Source organism: Oncorhynchus tshawytscha, linkage group LG19, assembly GCF_018296145.1.
Source record: "Oncorhynchus tshawytscha isolate Ot180627B linkage group LG19, Otsh_v2.0, whole genome shotgun sequence".
NCBI classification, from domain to species: domain Eukaryota; kingdom Metazoa; phylum Chordata; class Actinopteri; order Salmoniformes; family Salmonidae; genus Oncorhynchus; species Oncorhynchus tshawytscha.
In genome coordinates this window covers 25736266-25759028 of record NC_056447.1, presented here as the reverse complement: position 1 = coordinate 25759028, position 22763 = coordinate 25736266, and the positions used below count along the sequence as shown (strand labels likewise).

The 22763-nt window shown below is 44.7% G+C and overlaps 1 protein-coding gene across 1 annotated transcript in view; it reads right to left on the bottom strand.

The window, feature by feature from the left end:
- Positions 1–447: 447 nt before the first annotated feature.
- The window catches only part of LOC112218539 (partitioning defective 6 homolog alpha), a 38138-nt gene continuing 15822 nt past the window's right edge, over positions 448–22763 (bottom strand). The window contains exon 3 of the mRNA XM_024379407.2: positions 448–5037. Coding sequence (XP_024235175.1) covers positions 4130–5037 — 908 coding nt within the window. The 3' untranslated portion in view covers positions 448–4129. The remainder of the gene's footprint in view (positions 5038–22763) is intronic.

Here is a 22763-nt window from a genome sequence, read left to right as displayed (position 1 = left end):
GGATGTCCTTTGGGTGGTGGACCATTCTTGATACACATGGGAAACATTTGAGTGTGAAAACCCCAGCAGCAATGCAGTTCTTGACACACTCAAACCGGTGCACCTGGCACCTATTACCATATCCTGTTCAAAGGCACTGAAATCTTATGTCTTGCCCATTCACCCTCTGAATGGCACTAATATACAATCCATGTCAATTGTATAAAGGCTTAAAAATCCTTCTTTAACCTGTCTCTCCTTCATCTACTGATTGAAGTGTATTTAACAGGTGACTTCAATAAGGGATCATAGCTTTCACCAGGTCAGTCCATGTCATGGAAAGTGTATATAAAACACAGGAAAATCACGTTTTTGACTGCACTGGGCCTTTAAAGCATATTGAGATAGGAGTTAGTGAGAGAGAGAGGTGGGGCCTATGCGACCACAAAAAAACATCAGAATACTGTATTTAAAAAAAAAATGATATTTTAATATAATATGTAATTTCACAAACAGCATATCTCTATATGACATTCACAGTATTGTACACCCTGACCCATTAGATTTATATAAACACTTTGTTCCTCCGTTTGGTTCCCGGTACTCAAAGAAATAGAAATGTCCTCTCCAGGATTCTCATATACAAATAAAAGTACAAGAATAAGAAAAATACTCTCCATATTTTACACATTTATAAAATGTTCTTTTCCAACAAAATCTCCCAGTGAATCAAAAAAAATCCCTTGTTTATATAATTTTTCATTTGTATCTATACATATACAATTACATACATGAAAATATTATTCAGTACAGTACGTGGTAGCTTTTCTGTTATAGATGAGTGCAGATTTCTGTAAGTAGATTAAAAGACCATACTGTATCTGTGAAGGTGATTCTCTTGTATTTTCTACAAGGATGTCCAAGGACTATGTACTTGTGTTTCTTGGATTATAAAGAGAACAAGTTTTAAAAATGCATCTTATGATGGCCTCTTTCAATAGATAATTGCCCCTCCCCTCTTATCAAAGTGAACATCTTCATTCTCAGGTTAATTAATGTACCATGCTACCTGGCTGCCACCTGGTGGAGCAGTGCCAGTGACCCACACAACTGCAGCTCTAGTAAAACAATAACGACCAGGCCATAGGAGGTCTTCATGCTCTGCTGGTTTTGTTGTGTCTTATTGGTCAATTCAATAATCTAAGTCAACATTAAGATGGGGAGTTAATGAACTCGTGTTATTCCAGTGATATTCCAGTTGGTTCCAGATTGAGTGCTGACCTACAGCTACATCATGTCCATGTAAAACACAATATTGTCCTTCTGGTGTGGTAGGTCATCTGATGCTCCTGCTGTCTCTGTGATTCACTCCAGACATTAAGACACAGCCAGAAACAGACACAGCCCATCAACTAGCCTGGATGTCGTGGGCATTGCTAGCTGTGAGGGCAGTCAAAGTTTTCCTTCACTCCAGTACTAACAGAGGGTCAGGGGGCCCTTGTGTTCAGGAGTAGTGAGGGTCAGAACCAACAACCATAAGCTTGGAGTTTTTCTAAAACCCCCTTTTTCTCCCAATTTCAATTCCGATCTTGTCTCATTGCTGCAACTCACTCGGGAGAGGCGAAAGTCGAGTCATGCGTCCTCTGAAACATGACCTCCTTAACACCCGGAAGCCAGCTGCAGGAAACACAGGAGGAAACACCGTTCAACTGATGATCGAAGTCGGCCTGCCACAAGGAGTCGCTAAAGCGCGGTGAACCAAGTACAGCCCCCCCAGCCAAAGCCTCCCCTAACCCTGGCGACGCTGGGGCAATTGTGCACCGCCCTATGGGACTCCCGGTCATGGCAGGTTGTGACACAGACTGGGATCGAACCCAGGTCTGTAGTGATGCCTCAAGCACTGCGAAGCAGTGCCTTAGACTGCTGCACCACTCGGGAGGCCAAGCTTGTAGATTTTAGAACGTCTGCCTCACAGCTCTCCCTGCAAGATGATCCCCAAAGTCTCAAAAGTAAGAGGAACTCACTCCTCCTTCCCTCCCCATGCTCCTCTGGTTTAGATATCAAGAAGGGAGTTAATTGTATGAACAAGGTCCCAATGTGCAGAGCTCTAGGCTTTTCAAACATGAAAGGAATTTCCTTATTTTACACAAAAACACGGCAGTCACAAGTGGGCCTGTAGAGAACTGGGTCTATAAGAGGCCGTGACCTTCTGGAGCAACAGCACTCCATGTTATTTCTGTTGTGTTCCCCCTCTGTCAAATTTTCAGGGGAGAGAAACCTTGTCCTGAAGGAAAATGGAATTGGTTTCTCTAAAAGCAAGATAGCAAGTCTGCCAGGGAAATTCTCCAGGATCTAATGTTTCATCCTGGGACCTCTATAACTCCAAGCAACCCCTGACTTCACTGAAGCAGATACTATGAAAGAGGAATACAAAGCCAGATCACCTGACTATGTTTTAGATTAGGCAAGTGTTTGGTGGCTGTTGGTGGTATTCTCTTGAAGATGGTTCTGAGTCAGATTCAATTGGTTGGATATACTGCTATAATGCAACCCCTTGTCAGTGTGTAAACTTTGTCACTATCTGAAAGTCAAATAAATATGATTTTACCTCTACATCGGGACACAGGGGACCATATTTCCCTCCTATTTCCTATACTGACACCATGATGATTAACAGCCGCATTACATATTTTCCTTGAAAAGAGTATGATATGCCATAACTTTGTGTATTGAATTGATGTAGGGATGTTCAGAAGGGACCCAGGGATCAAAGCACACATTGTAAAAGCCTCACTTGACTTTGTTGTGTTGTGTGTACAGTAATACCATGACATTCCTCCTGGGGATGAGCAGAGGAAGACCGGTATGTTTCGAGATGTGCTGTATGTGAATCCAATTCACAATGACTTCTAATCAGAGGAATAAAAGCAAAGACTGTCTATTATATTGACAAGATATTTGAGTGAGCACTAACAATGGAAATACATGTCCTCAAAGATGGGAGGCAAGATCAGGTGGGACCATTCTAGCCAATAAGCGGGCAGACGCGTGTGAACAACAGACCATAGAGATAGATAGAGGACATTTATTTGTATTTGTGCCACCATAGGCTATTTAAAGTAGTCAGTTTTCTTCATTGGCTTATTGCCTCCAACTCATAAAAATCCCAACCCAATTGACTACTTTAAAATGGTGGAAGCCCTCAATGGCAATGTCCATGGTAAAACGGGTTATATCCATGATGAGTCCTCTATCTCTATGACAACAGGCACTTCTCTGATTTAAAGTTGTTTTTGGGTAAGTTGCCGAAACCCTACGTGCGTCCACTCATATCAGTGCATTCGTAACAACCTAACCATTACGAAATTTCTATTCGATAAAATAAGCCTCACCTAGCAAATTAGCAATTGCATTTTTTTGATGACCAAATTCAACACTCTCATGCACCTTCATACAAAAATTCCTCACTTTGTGGGCTTATTTTCGTGGACAGATTTTGTAAAACCTTGCGTCGCCTATTCCTCGCTGATAAAAGCTATTGTCAGCTCAGCAGCCGAACAACCAGCAGCACAATCAGCAATGATTGTCACAGACACGGAAGAGAACACACTGTTTGGACATGCTGAGGAAGTATTGCAGAATGCAGGATGAGCAAGAGAAAAGGGCTATGTTGCACACAGACAGACAGACATAACATTTCACATTCTGTCTGCTTCTCCTTCTACCAATCTTTACCTTTGCACTGACACCCAACGGCACTGTTTCGAATCGAAGTGAGAGGTGGTCTTGTTTGAAAGTAAAATAAAAGTGATAAAAATAAGGCGAGTTGTGCGGAAAGCCGTAAGGCACTTCCATTATGGTGGTGGTGACAGCGATCAACATTTGTTTTGTAATAAGTAGGCATCAGGATTCACACTACACTGACCACTGAGTTCATTACATGACGACTGCTGGTTCCACAGTGTTTAGTTGCATGGAATACACATCAGATACTTGAAAGTTAAAGCCATCATCATTGCCTTTATCATTGTTATGAGTTGTTTTCTGTTATGAGGTAACAATTCAAATTGTTGTTTTATGTTCAGATAACGTTCGTGTGTTGATTTTCGCCAATTGTGATGTTTTGTCTTCTGTTATTAATGGCCGGGTTTTACAGTGTGATGATGTTCCCATCCTCTCTCATGCTCTCCTGGCTGCTGCTGGTCTTGGTGGGGCTGCCGTTGTGTGTAGGGGTGGTCATGGAGCTCAGGGAGGCCTTGCTGTCTGACAGAGAGCCGCTGCTGGGCAGGGACATGCTCTGGGGGAGGGGCCGTTGCCCCAGTGACGAGGACAATGGAGACTCTCTGTGGCTGCCGTTACCATTGGACACACAGCGATGGGGCAGGTAAGGTGGCAGGCTGTCAGTCTCAATGATAAGGTCTCCGTCTCCGTCCTCGTCGCTGTCGCCCTCCGCCACGCTGTTACTGTTGCTATGGTGACTGACACTCTGAGAGGCAGTGCTGGGGGCTGAGTCATGGGAGAATGCGGAGCCTACGGATCCAGAGGAGCTGTTCCCCCCTGCCGAGACCCTGCTTGCCCGGGGCACCACGTTGTTGCGCTGGTTGGCTGGCTTCACCGTCACGATCAGGTTGTGGCTGTTGGCCACCATCATGTCTGTCACCTGGTCCAAAGACTTGCCGGCCACATCAATGCCGTTGACCTCCAGGATCTCATCGTTGACCCCCAGCAGGCCTGTGCTCTCAGCCAGGCCTCCACGCACCAGCCGCGAGATGAAGACACCAGGCACCTTCTCCACGCCCTGAGGCGTGACCCGCATGCTCACGCCGTCCCGAATATAGAAACCCAGGGGCTTGTGGGTACCGTGCTTGTGCAGGCGGACACGCCGGTGTGTCTCGGGCAGGATGTCGACATCGATGATGGAGGAGATCTGGCGGAAATCCTGGGGAAGGCCAATCATCAGGCCTGGTTTGGCCTTCTGCTGCGCCGGGCGCAACCCTGCCAGGCCTTTTTTCCTCCTCTGCAGGGAGTTGGTGGCAAAGACCACAGGCTCATCCACATCTACAGGACAGAGAGAGGCACAGACAAAAGCCATGTCAGACAAAGACATAAAATGACAAGGCAGCACCAGAGTCTCAGTTCATTCCAAATATGGACCATCAAATAAATGGTAGTATGCTCTGAGACAGTAAGGGCATTATGTTCAAGATGTCAACAGCTAACCTGGGGGTAAGACATGGGTTAAATCTGGTCAGTTGGAGAGTAAAAGGAAGGGAAACAGCACAGGTTTTAAATCTCCTTTAATCTTTTCTAATGCCTTCGTCTGTCTTTCCATGCATAAACCGTCAAAACCTAACTTTAAGATGTGGAGAAAGTTCACCTTTCAACTCTCAAGAAGGAAGTCTCATTTCCCTACTTTACAAATACACCTATTGATATAGAATGCAGTGGTCTCACTTTATCCTGCTGTATGTTTCTTTTGGCTTTTCTTTGGGGATTCGTTAAGATCAAATATTATGTCAACCATAGAGGCCCTGTGAAGTTATATACTCATTTCTATGATGTCAACAATCTGACCTGAGATTTTCAAAAACAGTGAGTCTCTATTCCACTGTTTTCATAGTTACCACTCCCAATAGCTCTTAACCCATTTCTCCTCTCGGTCTGTCTGTCCCTCACACACACTTTTTTTTTCTTTTTTTCTCCACCTTTATTTAACCAGGTAGACTAGTGCAACTGCGACCTGGCCAAGATAAAGCAAAGCAGTTCGACACATACAACAACACAGAGTTACACGTGGAATAAACAAAACATACAATGAATAATACAGTAGAAAAAGTCTATATACAGCATGTTCAAATGAGGTACGATAAGGCAGGTAAGGCAATAAATAGGCCATGGTGGCGAAGTAATTACAATATAGCAATTAAACACTGTAATGGTAGAATGTGCAGAAGATGAATGTGCAAGTAGAGATACTGGGGTGCAAAGGAGCAAGATAAATAAATACAGTATGGGGATGAGGTAGTTGGATGGGTTATTTACAGACGGGCTATGTACAGGTGCAGTGATCTGTGAGCTGCTCTGACAGCTGGTGCTTAAAGCCAGTGAAGGAGATATTAGTCTCCAGCTTCAGTGATTTTTGCAGTTTGTTCCAGTCATTGGCAGCAGAGAACTGGAAGGATAGGAGGCTAAAGGAAGAATTGGCTTTGGGGGTGACCAGTGAGATATACAGTGCCTTGCGAAAGTATTTGGCCCCCTTGAACTTTGCGACCTTTTGCCACATTTCAGGCTTCAAACATAAAGATATAAAACTGTATTTTTTGTGAAGAATCAACAACAAGTGGGACACAATCATGAAGTGGAACGACATTTATTGGATATTTCAAACTTTTTTAACATATCAAAAACTGAAAAATTGGGCGTGCAAAATTATTCAGCCCCTTTACTTTCAGTGCAGCAAACTCTCTCCAGAAGTTCAGTGAGGATCTCTGAATGATCCAATGTTGACCTAAATGACTAATGATGATAAATACAATCCACCTGTGTGTAATCAAGTCTCCGTATAAATGCACCTGCACTGTGATAGTCTCAGAGGTCCGTTAAAAGCGCAGAGAGCATCATGAAGAACAAGGAACACACCAGGCAGGTCTGAGATACTGTTGTGAAGAAGTTTAAAGCCGGATTTGGATACAAAAATATTTCCCAAGCTTTAAACATCCCAAGGAGCACTGTGCAAGCGATAATATTGAAATGGAAGGAGTATCAGACCACTGCAAATCTACCAAGACCTGGCCGTCCCTCTAAACTTTCAGTTCATACAAGGAGAAGACTGATCAGAGATGCAGCCAAGAGGCCCATGATCACTCTGGATGAACTGCAGAAATCTACAGCTGAGGTGAGAGACTCTGTCCATAGGAAAACAATCAGTCTTATATTGCACAAATCTGGCCTTTATGGAAGAGTGGCAAGAAGAAAGCCATTTCTTAAAGATATCCATAAAAAGTGTCATTTAAAGTTTGCCACAAGCCACCTGGGAGACACACCAAACATGTGGAAGAAGGTGCTCTGGTCAGATGAAACCAAAATTGAACTTTTTGGCAACAATGCAAAACGTTATGTTTGGCGTAAAAGCAACACAGCTCATCACCCTGAACACACCATCCCCACTGTCAAACATGGTGGTGGCAGCATCAGGGTTTGGGCCTGCTTTTCTTCAGCAGGGACAGGGAAGATGGTTAAAATTGATGGGAAGATGGATGGAGCCAAATACAGGACCATTCCTGAAGAAAACCTGATGGAGTCTGCAAAAGACCTGAGATTGGGACGGAGATTTGTCTTCCAACAAGACAATGATCCAAAACATAAAGCAAAATCTACAATGGAATGGTTCAAAAATAAACATATCCAGGTGTTAGAATGGCCAAGTCAAAGTCCAGACCTGAATCCAATCGAGAATCTGTGGAAAGAACTGAAAACTGCTGTTCACAAATGCTCTCCATCCAACCTCACTGAGCTCGAGCTGTTTTGCAAGGAGGAATGGGAAAAAATTTCAGTCTCTCGATGTGCAAAACTGATAGAGACATACCCCAAGCGACTTACAGCTGTAATCGCAGCAAAAGGTGGCGCTACAAAGTATTAACTTAAGGGGGCTGAATAATTTTGCACGCCCAATTTTTCAGTTTTTGATTTGTTAAAAAGGTTTGAAATATCCAATAAATGTTGTTCCACTTCATGATTGTGTCCCACTTGTTGTTGATTCTTCACAAAAAAATACAGTTTTATATCTTTATGTTTGAAGCCTGAAATGTGGCAAAAGGTTGCAAAGTTCAAGGGGGCCGAATACTTTCGCAAGGCACTGTACCTGCTGGAGCGCGTGCTACGAGTGGGTGCTGCTATGGTGACCAGTGAGCTGAGATAATGCGGGGCTTTGCCTAGCAGAGACTTGAAGATCACCTGGAGCCAGTGGGTTTGGCCACGGGTATGAAGCGAGGGCCAGCCAACGAGAGCGTACAGGTCACAGTGGCGGGTAGTATATGGGGCTTTGGTGACAAAACGGATGGCACTGTGATAGATTGCATCCAAGTTGTTGAGTAGAGTGTTGGAGGCTATTTTGATCGGTAGGATGGTCAGTTTTACAAGGGTATGTTTGGCAGCATGAGTGAAGGATGCTATGTTGTGAAATAGGAAGCCAATTCTAGATTTAATTTTGGATTGGAAATGTTTAATGTGAGTCTGGAAGGAGAGTTTACAGTCTAACCAGACACCTACAGTCATGGTCAAAAGTTTTGAGAATGACACAAATGTTAATTTCCAAAGTTTGCTGCTTCAGTGTCTTTAGATATTTTTTGTCAGATGTTACTATGGAATACTGAAGTATAATTACAAGCATTTCATAAGTGTCAAAGGCTTTTATTGACAATTACATGAAGTTGATGCAAAGAGTCAATATTTGCAGTGTTGACCCTTCTTTTTCAAGACCTCTGCAATCTGCCCTATAGCATGCTCTCAGTTAACTTCTGGGCCACACTGATGGCAGTCCATTCTTGCATAATCAGTGCTTGGAGTTTGTCAGAATTTGTGGGGTTTTGTTTGTCCACCTGCCTCTTGAAGATTGACCACAAGTTCTCAATGGGATTAAGGTCTGGGGAGTTTCCTGGCCATGGACCCAAAATATTGATGTTTTTTCCCCCGAGCCACTTAGTTATCACTTTTGCCTTGCGGCAAGGTGCTCCATCATGCTGGAAAAGGCAATGTTCGTCACTAAACTGTTCCTGGATGGTTGGGAGAAGTTGCTCTCGGAGGATGTGTTGGTACCATTTTTTATTCATGGCTGTGTTCTTAGGCAAAATTGTGAGTGAGCCCACTCCCTTGGCTGAGAAGCATGAATGGTCTCAGCATGCTTTACTGTTGGCATGACATAGGACTGATGGTAGCGCTCACCTTGTCTTCTCTGAACAAGCTTTTTTCCAGATGCCCCAAACAATCGGAAAGGGGATTCAGAGAAAATGACTTGACCCCAGTCCTCAGCAGTCCAATCCCTGTACCTTTTGCAGAATATCAGTCTGTCACTGATATTTTTCCTGGAGAGAAGTGGCTTCTTTGCTGCCCTTCTTGACACCAGGACATCCTCCAAACGTCTTCACCTCACTGTGCGTGCAGATGCACTCACACCTGCCTGCTGCCATTCCTGAGCAAGCTCTGTACTGGTGGTGCCCCGGTCCCGCAGCTGAATCAACTTTAGGAGACGGTCCTGGCGCTTGCTGGACTTTCTTGGGCGCACTGAAGCATTCTTCACAACAATTGAACCGTTTTCCTTGAAGTTCTTGATGCTCCGATAAATGGTTGATTTAGGTGCAATCTTACTGGCAGCAATATCCTTGCCTGTGAAGCCCTTTTTGCGCAAAGCAATGATGACGGCACATGTTTCCTTGCAGGTAACCATGATTGACAGAGGAAGAACAATGATTCCAAGCACCACCCTCCTTTTGAAGCTTCCAGTCTGTTATTCGAACTCAATCAGCAGGACAGAGTGATCTCCAGCCTTGTCCTCGTCAACACTCACACCTGTGTTAATGAGAGAATCACTGACATGTCAGCTGGTCCTTTTGTGGCAGGGCTGAAATGCAGTGGAATTTTTTTGGGGGGGGGGTTCACTTCATTTGCATGGCAAAGAGGGACTTTGCAATTAATTGCAATTCATCTGATCACTCTTCATAACATTCTGGAGTATATGCAAATTGCCATCATACAAACTGAGGCAGCAGACTTTGTGAAAATTAATATTTGTGTCATTCTTAAAACTTTTGGCCACGACTGTAGGTATTTGTAGTTGTCCACATATTCTAAGTCAGAACCGTTCAGAGTAGTGATGCTGGACGGGCGGGCAGGTGCAGGCAGTGATCGGTTGAAGAGCATGCATTTAGTTTTACTTCCATTTAAGAGCAGTTGGAGGCCACGGAAGGAGAGTTGTATGGCATTGAAGCTCGTTTGGAGGTTAGTTAACACCGTGTCAAAAGAAGGGCCAGAGGTATACAGAATGGTGTCGTCTGCGTATAGGTGGATCAACGAATCACCAGCAGCAAGAGCGACATCATTGATGTATACAGAGAAGAGAGTCGGCCCGAGAATTGAACCCTGTGGCACCCCCACAGAGACTGCCAGAGGTCCGGACAACAGAGCAACCTTGTGCTGATTGAGAGCAGAGATTTCTGGGAACAGGAGAACAGTACTTCAGAACCTGCCCCAGAGACAGACAGTCAGTCAGAGATGGAGCAGGGGTAGTGGGGTATGTGTAAGGACACAGTGAGGATTTCCATAACTCTCAACCACTACTACTGAGGGGTCAGAGGTTGTGAAACAGAATCAGATTGCATACCAGTCAGATGAATCACCGCTTCAGTCCCCACTGTTTACATTAAACAGCCAAGACAGCCTAGCTCTATCATCACACCCACCTGACACATTCTCTGGTGTGACAGAAATAAACAAAATGTGTTGTTTTTAGTGCTAGCTGGCAGGTAGCAGCACAGGGAGGAACCACTCAGGGCTCTGTTCTAAATGTGAAGAGACACTTGCTGGGGAGGAGAGAATATTTTAAGTTATTTTTAAACTGCGGAGAAGGATGTGCTGTGTGATCCTGTTTCTCAGAAAGACACGGAGGAGAGGTCTGGATGTGGTTATGTGGAGCACTGCCTGCTGAGAGGGTGAAACATAGGAAGTCATCAACACCTTAGAGAGACCATGGCAAAAGAAAGAGAGCTTTGGGAGATCACTGTATGACTAATGTGTATCATGGAGGATGCAGTGGATATGATCCTAACATTCAAAACTGGTAAAAGCACACTTAGCTAGTGGCTAGTAATTGCCAATAGGTTTTATGGATGACAACAAACAGATTTGACCAAAGCCACAGGCTGTTGTATGAAGGGATGGATAAAATTAGGATTTGATGTATATCCAGGCTCAGCTAGAGGGCATGAGACATAACAAGTGGGTGACAGTCTGGCCAGACTAGCTGTGAACCCTGACCTCAACACTATGAAGTGAAAACAATCTTCTGGTCACAACAGAAAAGCTCTTCCAACATGGAGAATACACAGAAAACCCAGTATATTCACTGTGTATACAGTATATATGCCAATACTATAAACATTTGCCAGTTATGGAAAGTGTGTGTGGTACAGTTTACATTTATCTGTATGTTTGTGTTAATAACATACAGTTGAAGTCAGTTTACATACACCTTAGCCTTAACCTTAACATTTAAACTCAGTTTTTCACAATTCCTGACATTTAATCCTAGTAAAAATTTCCTCTCTTAGGTCAGTTAGGATCACCACTTAATTTTAATAATGTGAAATGTCAGAATAATCGTAGAGAATGATTTATTTCAGCTTTTATTTATTTCACCACATTTCCAGTGGGTCAGAAGTTTACATACACTCAATTAGTATTTGGTAGCATTGCCTTTAAATTGTTTAACTTGGGTCAAACGTTTCAGGTAGCCTTCCACAAGCTTCCCACAATACGTCCGCCTCCTTGCTCGCACACACTTTTTCAGTTCTGCCCACAAATTTTCTATAGGATTGAGGTCAGGGCTTTGTGATGGCCACTCCAATACCTTGACTTTGTTGTCGTCAAGCCATTTTGCCACAACTTTGGAAGTATGCTTGGGGTCATTGTGCATTTGGAAGACTCATTTGCGACCAGGCTTTAACTTCCTGACTGATGTCTTGACATGTTGCTTCAATATATCCACATAGATGCCATCATGAGGGAGGAAAACTATTTTGTGAAGTGCACCAGTCCCTCCTGCAGCAAAGCACCCCCACAACATGATGCTGCCACCCCTGTGCTTCACGGTTGGGATGGTGTTCTTCGACTTGCAAGCCTCCCCCTTTTTTCCTCTAAACATAACGATGGTCATTATGGCCAAACAGTTCTATTTTTGTTTCATCAGACCAGAGAACATTTCTCCAAAAAGTACGATCTTTGTCCCCATGTGCAGTTGCAAACCATAGTCTCGATTTTTTATGGCGGTTTGGGAGCAGTGGCTTCTTCCTTGCTGGGTGGTCTTTCAGATTATGTCGATATAGGACAAGTTTTACTGTGGATATAGATATTTTTGTACCTGTTTCCTCCAGCATCTTCACACAGTCCTTTGCTGTTGTTCTGGGATTGATTTGCACTTTTCACACCAAAGAACGTTCATCTCTAGGAGACAGAACGTGTCTCCTTTCTGAGCGGTATGATGGCTGCATGGTCCCATGGTGTTTATACGTGCGTACTATTGTTTGTACAGATGAACGTGGTACCTTCAGGTGTTTGGAAATTGCTCCCAAGGACGAACCAGACTTGTGGAGGTCCACAATTTTTTTCTGAGGTCCTGACTGATTTATTTTGATTTTCCCATGATGTCAAGCAAAGAGGCACCGAGTTTGAATGTAGGCCTTGAAATACATCCACAGGTACACCTCCAATTGATTCAAATTGTGTCAATTAGCCTATCAGAAGCTTCTAAAGCCATGACATAATTTTCTGGAATTTTCCAAGCTGTTTAAAGTCACAGTCAACTTAGTGTATGTAAACTTCTGACCCACTGGAATTGTGATACAGTGAATTATAAGTGAAATAATCTGTCTGTAAACAATTGTTGGAAAAATTACTTGTGTCATGCACAAACTAGATGTCCTAACTGACTTGCCAAAACTATTGTTTGTTAACAAGAAATTTGTGGAGTGGTTGAAAACAAGTTTTAATGACTCCAACCTAAGTGTATGTAAACTTCCGACTTCACCTGTACATGTTTGTGTGCCTGGGTGGGTTTAACTCAAGTGTTTGTTTGTGTAGGTCTGTTTGTGTAGTTCTGTTTGTGAGTGTTCCACAGTCCTCACAGAGCTGTAGTCAGCCCTGCCTTCCTCCCTGTCCCCCTTCATTAGTTTTATTGTCTGGACCCCCACAGAGAGCAGAGCAGCCTCTGTTATTAAACCCACTTATAGGCTGGAGGAGGCGGGCTGGAAGGTGAGCCCAACCGGAGAGCACGTGCGGGGCTGGGTCAGGAGGAAGGGAGGGATGGGGCCCAGGGTTACAGACCAGGAGGGTTGGGTCTGCTCAATGATCTATAGTAGGTGTCAATAAAACATTTTTTAAAGAGCCTGCAGGACAGAGAGCACTGCAATACCTTCTGAATGATGCTTTCTCTGCACTGTGCACAATACCCCCACAGAGAGAATGCCAGAGTTCATTACAATGGTCTGTAAATGAGTCTTGACATAACAGCTAACTCACACAGACATGCAGGTTAACAGAGATTGAGGGCAAGACCACAGCTACTGTCTATAGAGGAACGGGGGAAATGCCTGCTACTAGAAATAACCCATATGGAGTAAAATGTCTCCATTTCCCTTTTTTCTACACTTCAATATCTACTTCTCTTTCCCGCTCTCTCCTTCTCTCCCTGGTGTCTGTGTGGTTGTATCGGTACACAGTGTAAGCATTGCTAGCCCAGTGGCCTGTGAGTTCTTCTACTGGGCTGAGCTGTATTATTGACCAACTGGGCTATAATGTGGTTTAATGGTGAGTGAGATCAGAGGCTAATGTGCAGAGTGGCTAGCTACAGGGATACTGTCTCCCTAGTGTAAATGTCTAAGTGTGTGTGTGTGTGCCTGCATTAGTGCCGATGTAAGGAGGAACCATTGAAACCATCTCTTCACCAGGTCCTGTACCATCTATACTCCCACTTATCTTACAAAGGAAAGAACAAACACACACATTTTTGTTTTTACACATTTCTAGGTATACCTGTATGCCTGTAATATACACAGACAACTTGGAAAATCTTTGCCCTGTGGTGAGGGGTTGTGGGAGGCTCCAACACATTCCAGAACAAACTGCTCTGATCTCCTAGCAACGTATTCCCCCTGTGCTTCCCTCACTATATCAAATTAATCAACTACCCACCTCGCTAGATCATGTGATCTCTGTAGGCTACATCATGAATCACCTGACTCATGTTATACACTGCATTACGTTACTGCAGCACAGGAGAGAGTAAATACCTGTTAATAACCAGCGTCAGGAGGTCAATTCACTTCTGAATAACTGCTGGCATCATACATATCCTTGAGCATGTTGAGTTTAATACAATCATTATTTGCAACAAAGCTGGTATTATAAAGGTGAGATTGCTGCATGTCAAGACAACAAGGCAGTCACTAGATTGAAACACTGAGAAGGGCTGAGGTGGGTGAGTTCAGTAGCACTGGGCCTTAGGGGAGGACATTGAAGTGAAGCCAGCATTGGAGAGATGGGCTTATAGTATTCATGACTCTACCAGAATTGGAAATAACTATAATACAGCTAGACGTCTGCAGCCTTCAGGCATAGACACTGCTGATCCTCTCAGACATCTCAAACCTCTCCCACTGGATCCTATAGAAATGCTGCTTTACCCCACTTCCCCAAGAGCCTCTCTGACTCTCACACACAGAGGACAAGGAGCAGAGGGGTTGAGAGAGTGGGAGTGTGAGAGAGAAAGAGACAGAGACACAGAGAGACCCATCAATTTTCCTCCTGCCCTTATCTAGCCTATAGTGACAGATCCCTCTGTGCTGCCATCCATGCTAACCTGGGAGGGTGTCCCCAGAGAATTCACTGTATCCCTGTCCTCAGGACCTGGGGGAGGGGGTTGGTCTCCCAAGGAAAGCTACACAGAGAGGTGTGTATTAAGTATCTATGGGTATGGAGTCAACATCTGTCTCTCTGCTCAGCCATAAGCAGATTATGCTGCCTCTTTCAAATAAAATAGGGTGAAAAGGGCATTTGAACTGGTTTAGTTTGCCTCCATTTTGATACAATGCGTTCTTGTCTATAGTTCAGACAGACATGCTATTGCAGAATATGATAGCTTATTGACAGTGGAGTTACACCTCCGTACTGTGTTATTGCAGTGTAACAGCTTATTGGTTGTGAGTTTGCACTTCATAATGCTGTGTTATTGCAGAGTGGAACAGCTTATTGACTAGCTATACATCACAATGGCAGGTTATTACAGAATAACAGATCTCACTGACTGACTGGCTGTCTGCAGGTGTTGTACGGCTGCTGAAATCTAGTCGCTTATTTCGGACCATATATACAAATACTAAAAATGTCATGCATTTTTCTGCAGCACCGTTAGCCTTTTTTCTATTGTTTAGGAACAGTTGGCACTACTCTGTATTGAGTGAGAACCCACCACAGCTGGGATAAGTAGTGCTGAGTTTAGCACTATTTAGCTGTCTGGATTCCTTTGAGGAAACAGCTAGCTGATTTCACGCTCTAATCAGACAGACAGCAATGGTCCAATGACTTAGTAACTGTTCCGTCACATCACATAAATCTGACTGGGAGAGTCCTGCCTTCGGGGCAAACAGGCACTACTACTCCCTCTTGCCCTGACACCAAGCCATGCTGGTGGGTTGTTTCTTCCTCACCCTCATTGTTCTTGTCTCCTTCATTCTAGATTATGAAAGCGATCATCACCATGAACACGGGTCCCACTCTGAGCTCATTGTCCTACCCTGGCTGTCATGCTGGCCCAGGCATGCTTTCACATGAATTATTCCAGAGTGAGCAGGCCAGGCAGTGGAATGGAAAGCATGGCCTGGCAGAACCAGCACCAGCGAGCCCCCGTCCTCCAGGGTAGGGGGTTTGAGTGATGGACACCTGATGCTGCCAGCAGGAAGCAGATCAGAGTACTGTGGAGGCATCTATTTGGCACCACATCTCCTGGATCCCCTTACAATGTCTGGCCACTGGCCGCATTGCAGCGCTGCTCCAAGAATAAACTATTCCTGTCGCAACATTCCAACAGCTGATCTCTGTTGTTCATCAATGTTCAGATAGAACATTTTTAAAGATGTTCCTCCAAATAAAGATCATATACGATCCAGGAGTTATATTAATCCTGTGATCTAACTAGGAAAACGTTTTCCTGGTCAGGGCCTGTATCCACAAAGCATCTCAGAAAAGTTCCTAGGAATCCTGTTCAAACCTATTTTAAAGTGGCAATCAGAAGTTGAAAAAAATGCAAGGACTGACCATCCATGATATCAACATTATAGTTCCAACCATGTTTTGAGGCTATATTGTGGTCACCATGACAACGCCCCACTGTTTCCATCGCATATAAACAGCAACAATGGGTCTTCCCACTGCCATCTAGAAAGGAGCCTCTGCATAGCCCAACTAAAAGAATACAGGCAACATAGTATCAACACACAAACACACTTCTATTCTGATTGAAAGACAACATAGTTTGTTAGTGGAGCAGCAGATCAGATCAGCAATCACGTGCTGCACGGGAGGCCGGATCAGCAGTAGGCCACGTACCTGTGTGTGTATGTAAGTGTGTACTGATCAGTGGGACGTAACTAATGGGGCTTGTCTTGGATTACCCTTTAAAATTGAGGGCAGCTCTTATCCCATCCCAGGATTATTACTGAGGCACAGACACAAGGGGGCCCCACTCCAGACACCACAAACACTGGGACCTGGTCTATATCCTCCCCACCCCCACGGGACTAACCCTGATCACACTATAAACCTCTGGAAACTGGACGATGGAGAACTATAGCTTTCACAATACAGTCTCAAACACAGCATCATTAATATAGACGATCCTCCCCCCTGTGTTTGGGAACAGGTAACAGGTAAAGGGATGTTTACTGTTGAAACTTCTCATTAGTTCCATGTTCCTTTGTCATTTTGGCAGCATTCTATTCTTGTCTTCTGTACCACCTGCTGCTGCCTATTCCCTTACAGTCTGCTATTTCATGTATGTGTGACAGTGTAAACACTGAGCTGGATCATGAGACAGTATGATGTCACCATCAATATGAGCTGAGTCATCCTCGTGGTAGGTGTACTGTAGTGTACATACGTACACATTCCATTCAGAATCCAAAAATGGACTGTAGACAGCTGCCAAAACCAGCAAGCATTCTTAAAACCCTCAAACAATGCCCACACCTTCTCTCTGACCTCAGCAGGCAGCACGCTCAGACTCACAACTGTCCCTTCAAAAGGCCCTCTCCTCCTCTAGCCTCTGTTTCTATTTGTGGGTGCTCTGTTTTTACACTTCCATACTGCTAGTCTCTGGAAAGAAACGCATCTGAAAAGGACTGTCCGGCTATATATGTGATGCTCAATAAACCACTGGCGCTTAGATTGAAGGCCGGATCACAAACCACTGAAATAAGACCAAAAACAGTCATGCAGTATGTGGAAGGAATTTCATCTTGTAAATCTGAGTGGGAAACTGGAAATTGAAAACTCTACATTACTCTGTTACACTACAAAGTGGTTTACAGTCGCTCCATTGTTAATGTTACAATCAACTTGGTAACTGCACCTCTATATCAACTAGTCAATATTGCTCAGGAAACCGGTCAACAGCCCTGGGTTATACTGCCCTGTATTCACACTGCTGACAACCTATTGACCCTCAGTGGCATTGGGCATCTACCCACCTACCACGCCAACCTGTGGTTGGTAACATCCTGTTTTCAAGCCTCCAGTGTACCCGCTGCATGCCAGTACATTCCTGCCAGTGCCTCCACTCCTTCCCCAGCCTCTAGAGACACAAGAATGCAACAAACAAGCAATGCACAAGGCTGGCTGTTTCACAGAAACAAGAAATCACAGCAGCTCTCAGGAATCTCAGAGGCTGAAAGACTTGGAGAATGACTTGGCTAGAGAAGACATTCAGAGGCTGCCCTAAGTAACAATAGGTGATATATGCAGGTGTTTTATCTTCTGATCGGATATGGCATGCAAAACCCTGCCCAGGTACATAATAACATAGAACCTGCCCAGGCACATTACAGAGAAACCTGCCCAGGCACATTACAGAGAACCCTGCCCAGGCACATTACAGAGAACCCTGCCCAGGCACATTACAGACAACCCTGCCCAGGCACATTACAGAGAAACCTGCCCAGGCACATTACAGAGAACCCTGCCCAGGCACATTACAGAGAACACTGCCCAGGCACATTACAGACAACCCTGCCCAGGCACATTACAGAGAACCCTGCCCAGGCACATTACAGAGAACCCTGCCCAGGCACATTACAGAGAACCCTGCCCAGGCACATTACAGAGAACACTGCCCAGGCACATTACAGACAACCCTGCCCAGGCACATTACAGAGAACCCTGCCCAGGCACATTACAGAGAACCCTGCCCAGGCACATTACAGAGAACCCTGCCCAGGCACATTACAGAGAACCCTGCCCAGGCACATTACAGAGAACACTGCCCAGGCACATTACAGAGAAACCTGCCCAGGCACATTACAGAGAACCCTGCCCAGGCACATTACAGACAACCCTGCCCAGGCACATTACAGAGAACTCTGCCCAGGCACATTACAGAGAACCCTGCCCAGGCACATTACAGAGAACCCTGCCCAGGCACATTACAGAGAACCCTGCCCAGGCACGTTACAGAGAACCCTGCCCAGGCACATTATAGATAACCCTGCCCAGGCACATTACAGAGAACCCTGCCCAGGCACATTACAGAGGACCCTGCCCAGTCACATTACAGAGAACCCTGCCCAGGCACATTACAGAGAACCCCACCCAGGCACATTACAGAGAACCCCGCCCAGGTACATTACATAGAACCCTGCCCAGGTACATACACCTGCACAGCAGATGTTCCTAGCAGTACTCACACTCTGCCTACTTTCCTCATTCCCTTCTCTCTCGCTCCTCTGCTCTGCTTTCCTGATACAACCTATCTTTCGATCTCCAAACCCAGGAATATTTGATTTCACTCCGTCTGTAACGACAGTGGAGATCCTATCATGCAATTAAGTGTGCAAAGACACAGCAGGATTGGGGGAATGTCTTCTACAACCACATCATAAATACATTCGCTCTCTGTCTTCCTCCCAGTCCTATACATAACTCAAATGCATTCTCAGGCACACACACACACACACACACACACACACACACACACACACACACACACACACACACACACACACACACACACACACACACACACACACACACACACACACACACACACACACACACACACACATGCACGCACACCCACCTCGGGGTACTGAGCAGCTGATGCAGCCTCAGTTGTGCGTGTGCTGGATGAACATCAGGGAATATCTCCTACTCTGCTAAAAAACAGCAGCACAGCCAATGGGCTTTGCACCAGCATGCCGACCCACAGTAACACCTTTGATACACTACCTAAAGCACTCCTGCATGACTACATTGGAGCACGGTTTGAACGTGCAAATTGTTTTGAACTTAGTTGTAGTGTGTGGTTATGTTTGTTCAGGTAAGGGAGACGGGAGGTTGACTTTCAATTTTAGCTAGAGGAGATCTTCCTGGATGTGTCTTCAGGGCCCTCTCGTGAGAGAGTGAGCAGGGAGAGGGGAAATGAGGGAAGAAAGGGTTCTCTTCTCCCTGCTCACTATCTCCAGAGAGGGCCCTGAAGACACATCCAGGAAGATCTCCTCTAGCTAACATTGAAACGCTTTCTTCCCTCTTTATATCTCTAACCCCCCCTTTTCCTGCTTCCTCTCAGTCGATGTGAATTAGCCGAATAAACCCCAGTCTGCTGAAATAAATCTTCAAGGAAGTAGATTTAGCAACCACAAAAAATATATTATTTTCACTAATCCATGTTTCTCAGACTGCCAGCTATTGCCCAGCTAATTCCATAGACCTTTGCTACTGGCTTCTTATGACTGTACCAGGAGATTGAGGACAGACATGGTAGCTAGCTAGTTGAGAATGGCAATGACAAGGATGGGCTAGTGGACTCACTGGGCTGAGAGACACCATAGGTGTTTTGTGCTGGGATTCTGGGTGAGGATGGAGGCGAGCGCTGAATCTCATCTGCTATAGAATCACATTAGCCAGCCTCTCAATGGCCACTCTGTGAGATGAGCTCATGCTAAAAGCCCCATCAATCTCATCAGTGTTTCAGTGGACCAGCACTCTGTGATATTAATGTCCCACAGAGGGAGAGTGGAGGAGGGTGGATCTGGTCAGAGGCTTTAAATGGCTCCACCAGCACAATGTGTCCATCATGGGGCACCTCTGGGGGGAGGTTAGATAAGAGTCAATCTCTGGAAAGCAGCTTATTGGGCCTTCAATAGCTAGACTGGCCAGTTGTGCTAGTCAGAGCGATTGACCAGTTTCTTAGGCGTGGTCTTAGACTAGCATCACCACTACTATCACTACAACCTTTACATTAAGATAGCACTGACAGAAACTTCACCCCCGTGTTGATCACCATCTGGTTTGATTGTCCATAGTCCTCTGAGGTTATAACGAAAATATGCCATGTGTACTGTACAGTATGGCAAGGATCAATAGTCTCCTTAAATAGATGGTCTCTAGAGATGAAAGTAAGAGTTGAGGGAAATGTGGTTGACTGGAAGTCAAGACCAGTTCAAATGAATGAAAAGCACTGCTCTACTGATTTGCTCTCACTTGAAAACAAATGAGAAATATGAAAAGGCATCACTGTGGAAAAATAACATTCCTTCCATGGAGAAGATGAAGCTGTAATCTCGTAGCGCCAGGCCCTGAACGGGTACGTCTGTCACTGACAGTGATAAGCCCACTCTGGAAATGTGCATTTCTGTTCCCCTCATGGTTTTATTAAATATATCCTCTGAGAAAGCCAAAGCTAACAGATATTGGCCAATGCTAGAGAGGGCAGGGAAAGAAAGAGAGAGAGCGACAGAGAAAGAGTGAAGGGAGTGAGAGAGCTGCTTTCTAATTCTCTTTTAAATAGAAAATGAGAATACTTCCAGGCAGTGGTGCAAAGTACTTAAGTAAAAATAAATGAAAGTACCACTTAAGTAGGGGTATCTGTACTTTTACTTCACTCCATTCCTAAAGAAAATTCTGTACTTTTTACTCCATACATTTTGAATGCTTTAGCGAGACAGGAAAATGGTCTAATTCACACACTTATTAAGAGAACATCCATGGTCATTCCTACTGCCTCTGATCTGGTGGATAACAAGTAATCTAACAATTCCCCAACAACTACCTAATACACACAAATCTAAAGGGGTGAATGAGAATATGTACATGTAAGTATATGGATGAGCGATGGCTGAGCAGCATAGGCAAGGTGCAATAGATGGTATAAAATACAGTATATACGTGATATGAGTAATGTAAGATATGTAAACATTATTAGTGGCATTATTTAGAGTGCATTGTATAAAGTGACTAGTGATCCATTTATTAAAGTGGCCAGTGATTGGGTCTCAATGTAGGCAGCAGCCTCTCTGAGTTAGTGATTGCTGTTTAGCAGTCTGATGGCTTTGAGATAGAAGCTGGTTTTCAGTCTCTAGGTCCCAGCTTTGATGCACCTGTTATGACCTCGCCTTCTGGATGATAGTGGGGTGAACAGGCAGTGGCTCGGGTGGTTGATGTCCTTGATGGTCCTTTTGGCCTTCCTGTGACATCGGGTGCTGTTGGTGTCCTGGAGGGCAGGTAGTTTGCTGACTCGGTGAGTGCATTTATAAAGAAGTGCAATGGAGATGTGGTACCCACTGTGACTATTAAACCTACCCTAACCAGAAACCGTGGATGGATGAAAAGCGTGATCCACCACATTTAACCATGGAAAGAGGTCTGGGAAAATGTCTGAATATAAACCGTGTAACTATTCCCTCCGTAAGGCAATCAAACAAGCGAAGTGCCAGTACAGGGACAAGGTGGAGTTGCAATTCAACGACTCAGACACAAGACGTATGTGGCAGGGTCTACAGGAAATCACGTATTACAAAAAGAAATCCAGCCACGTCACGGACCCCGATGTCACGCTTCCAGACAAGCTAAACACCTTCTTTGCCCGCTTTGAGGATAATACAGTGCCACCGTCGCGGCCCGCTAACAAGGACGTATTAACCCTCGCAAGGCTGTTGACCCAGACGGCATCCCTAGCCGCGTCCTCAGAGCATGTGCAGACCAGCTGGCTGGTGTTTTCACGGACATATTCAATCTCTCCCTATCCCAGTCTGTTGTCCCCTCATGCTTCAAGATGTCCACCATTGTTTCTGTACCCAAGAAAGCAAAGGTAACTGAACTAAATGACTATTGCTCCGTAGCACACTTCTGTCATCATGAAGTGCTTAGAAAGACTAGTCAAGGATCATATCACCTCCACCCTACCTGTCACCCTAGACCCACTTCAATTATCTTACCGCCCCAATAGATCCACAGACAATGCCATCGCCATCACACTGCACAATCCCATCTGGACAAAAGGAATACCTATGTAAAAATGCTGGTCATTGACTATAGCTCAGCATTAAATATCATAGTACCCTCCAAGCTCATCATTAAGCTTGAGGCCATGGCTCTGAACCCGCCATGTGCAACTGGGTCCTGGACTTCCTGACTGGAGGCTAAAGAAATTTGTCTTGGCACCTAAAACCCTCACAAACTTTTACAGATACAGTGTATCTTAGTCTATGCCACTCTGACATTGCTCGTCCTAATATTTATATATTCCTAATTCAATTCCTTTACTTTAGATTGTGTGTATTGTTAGATATTACTTGTTAGATATTACTGCACTGTTTGAGCTAGAAACACAAGCATTTCACTACACCCACAATAACATCTGCGAAACACATGTATGTGACAAATAAAATGTAATTGGATCTATAGCCACATACTGTACATAGCCCGTTTAAAGCCTGATAGGTGTTCAGCTGTTCAGGGATCTGAAGAGC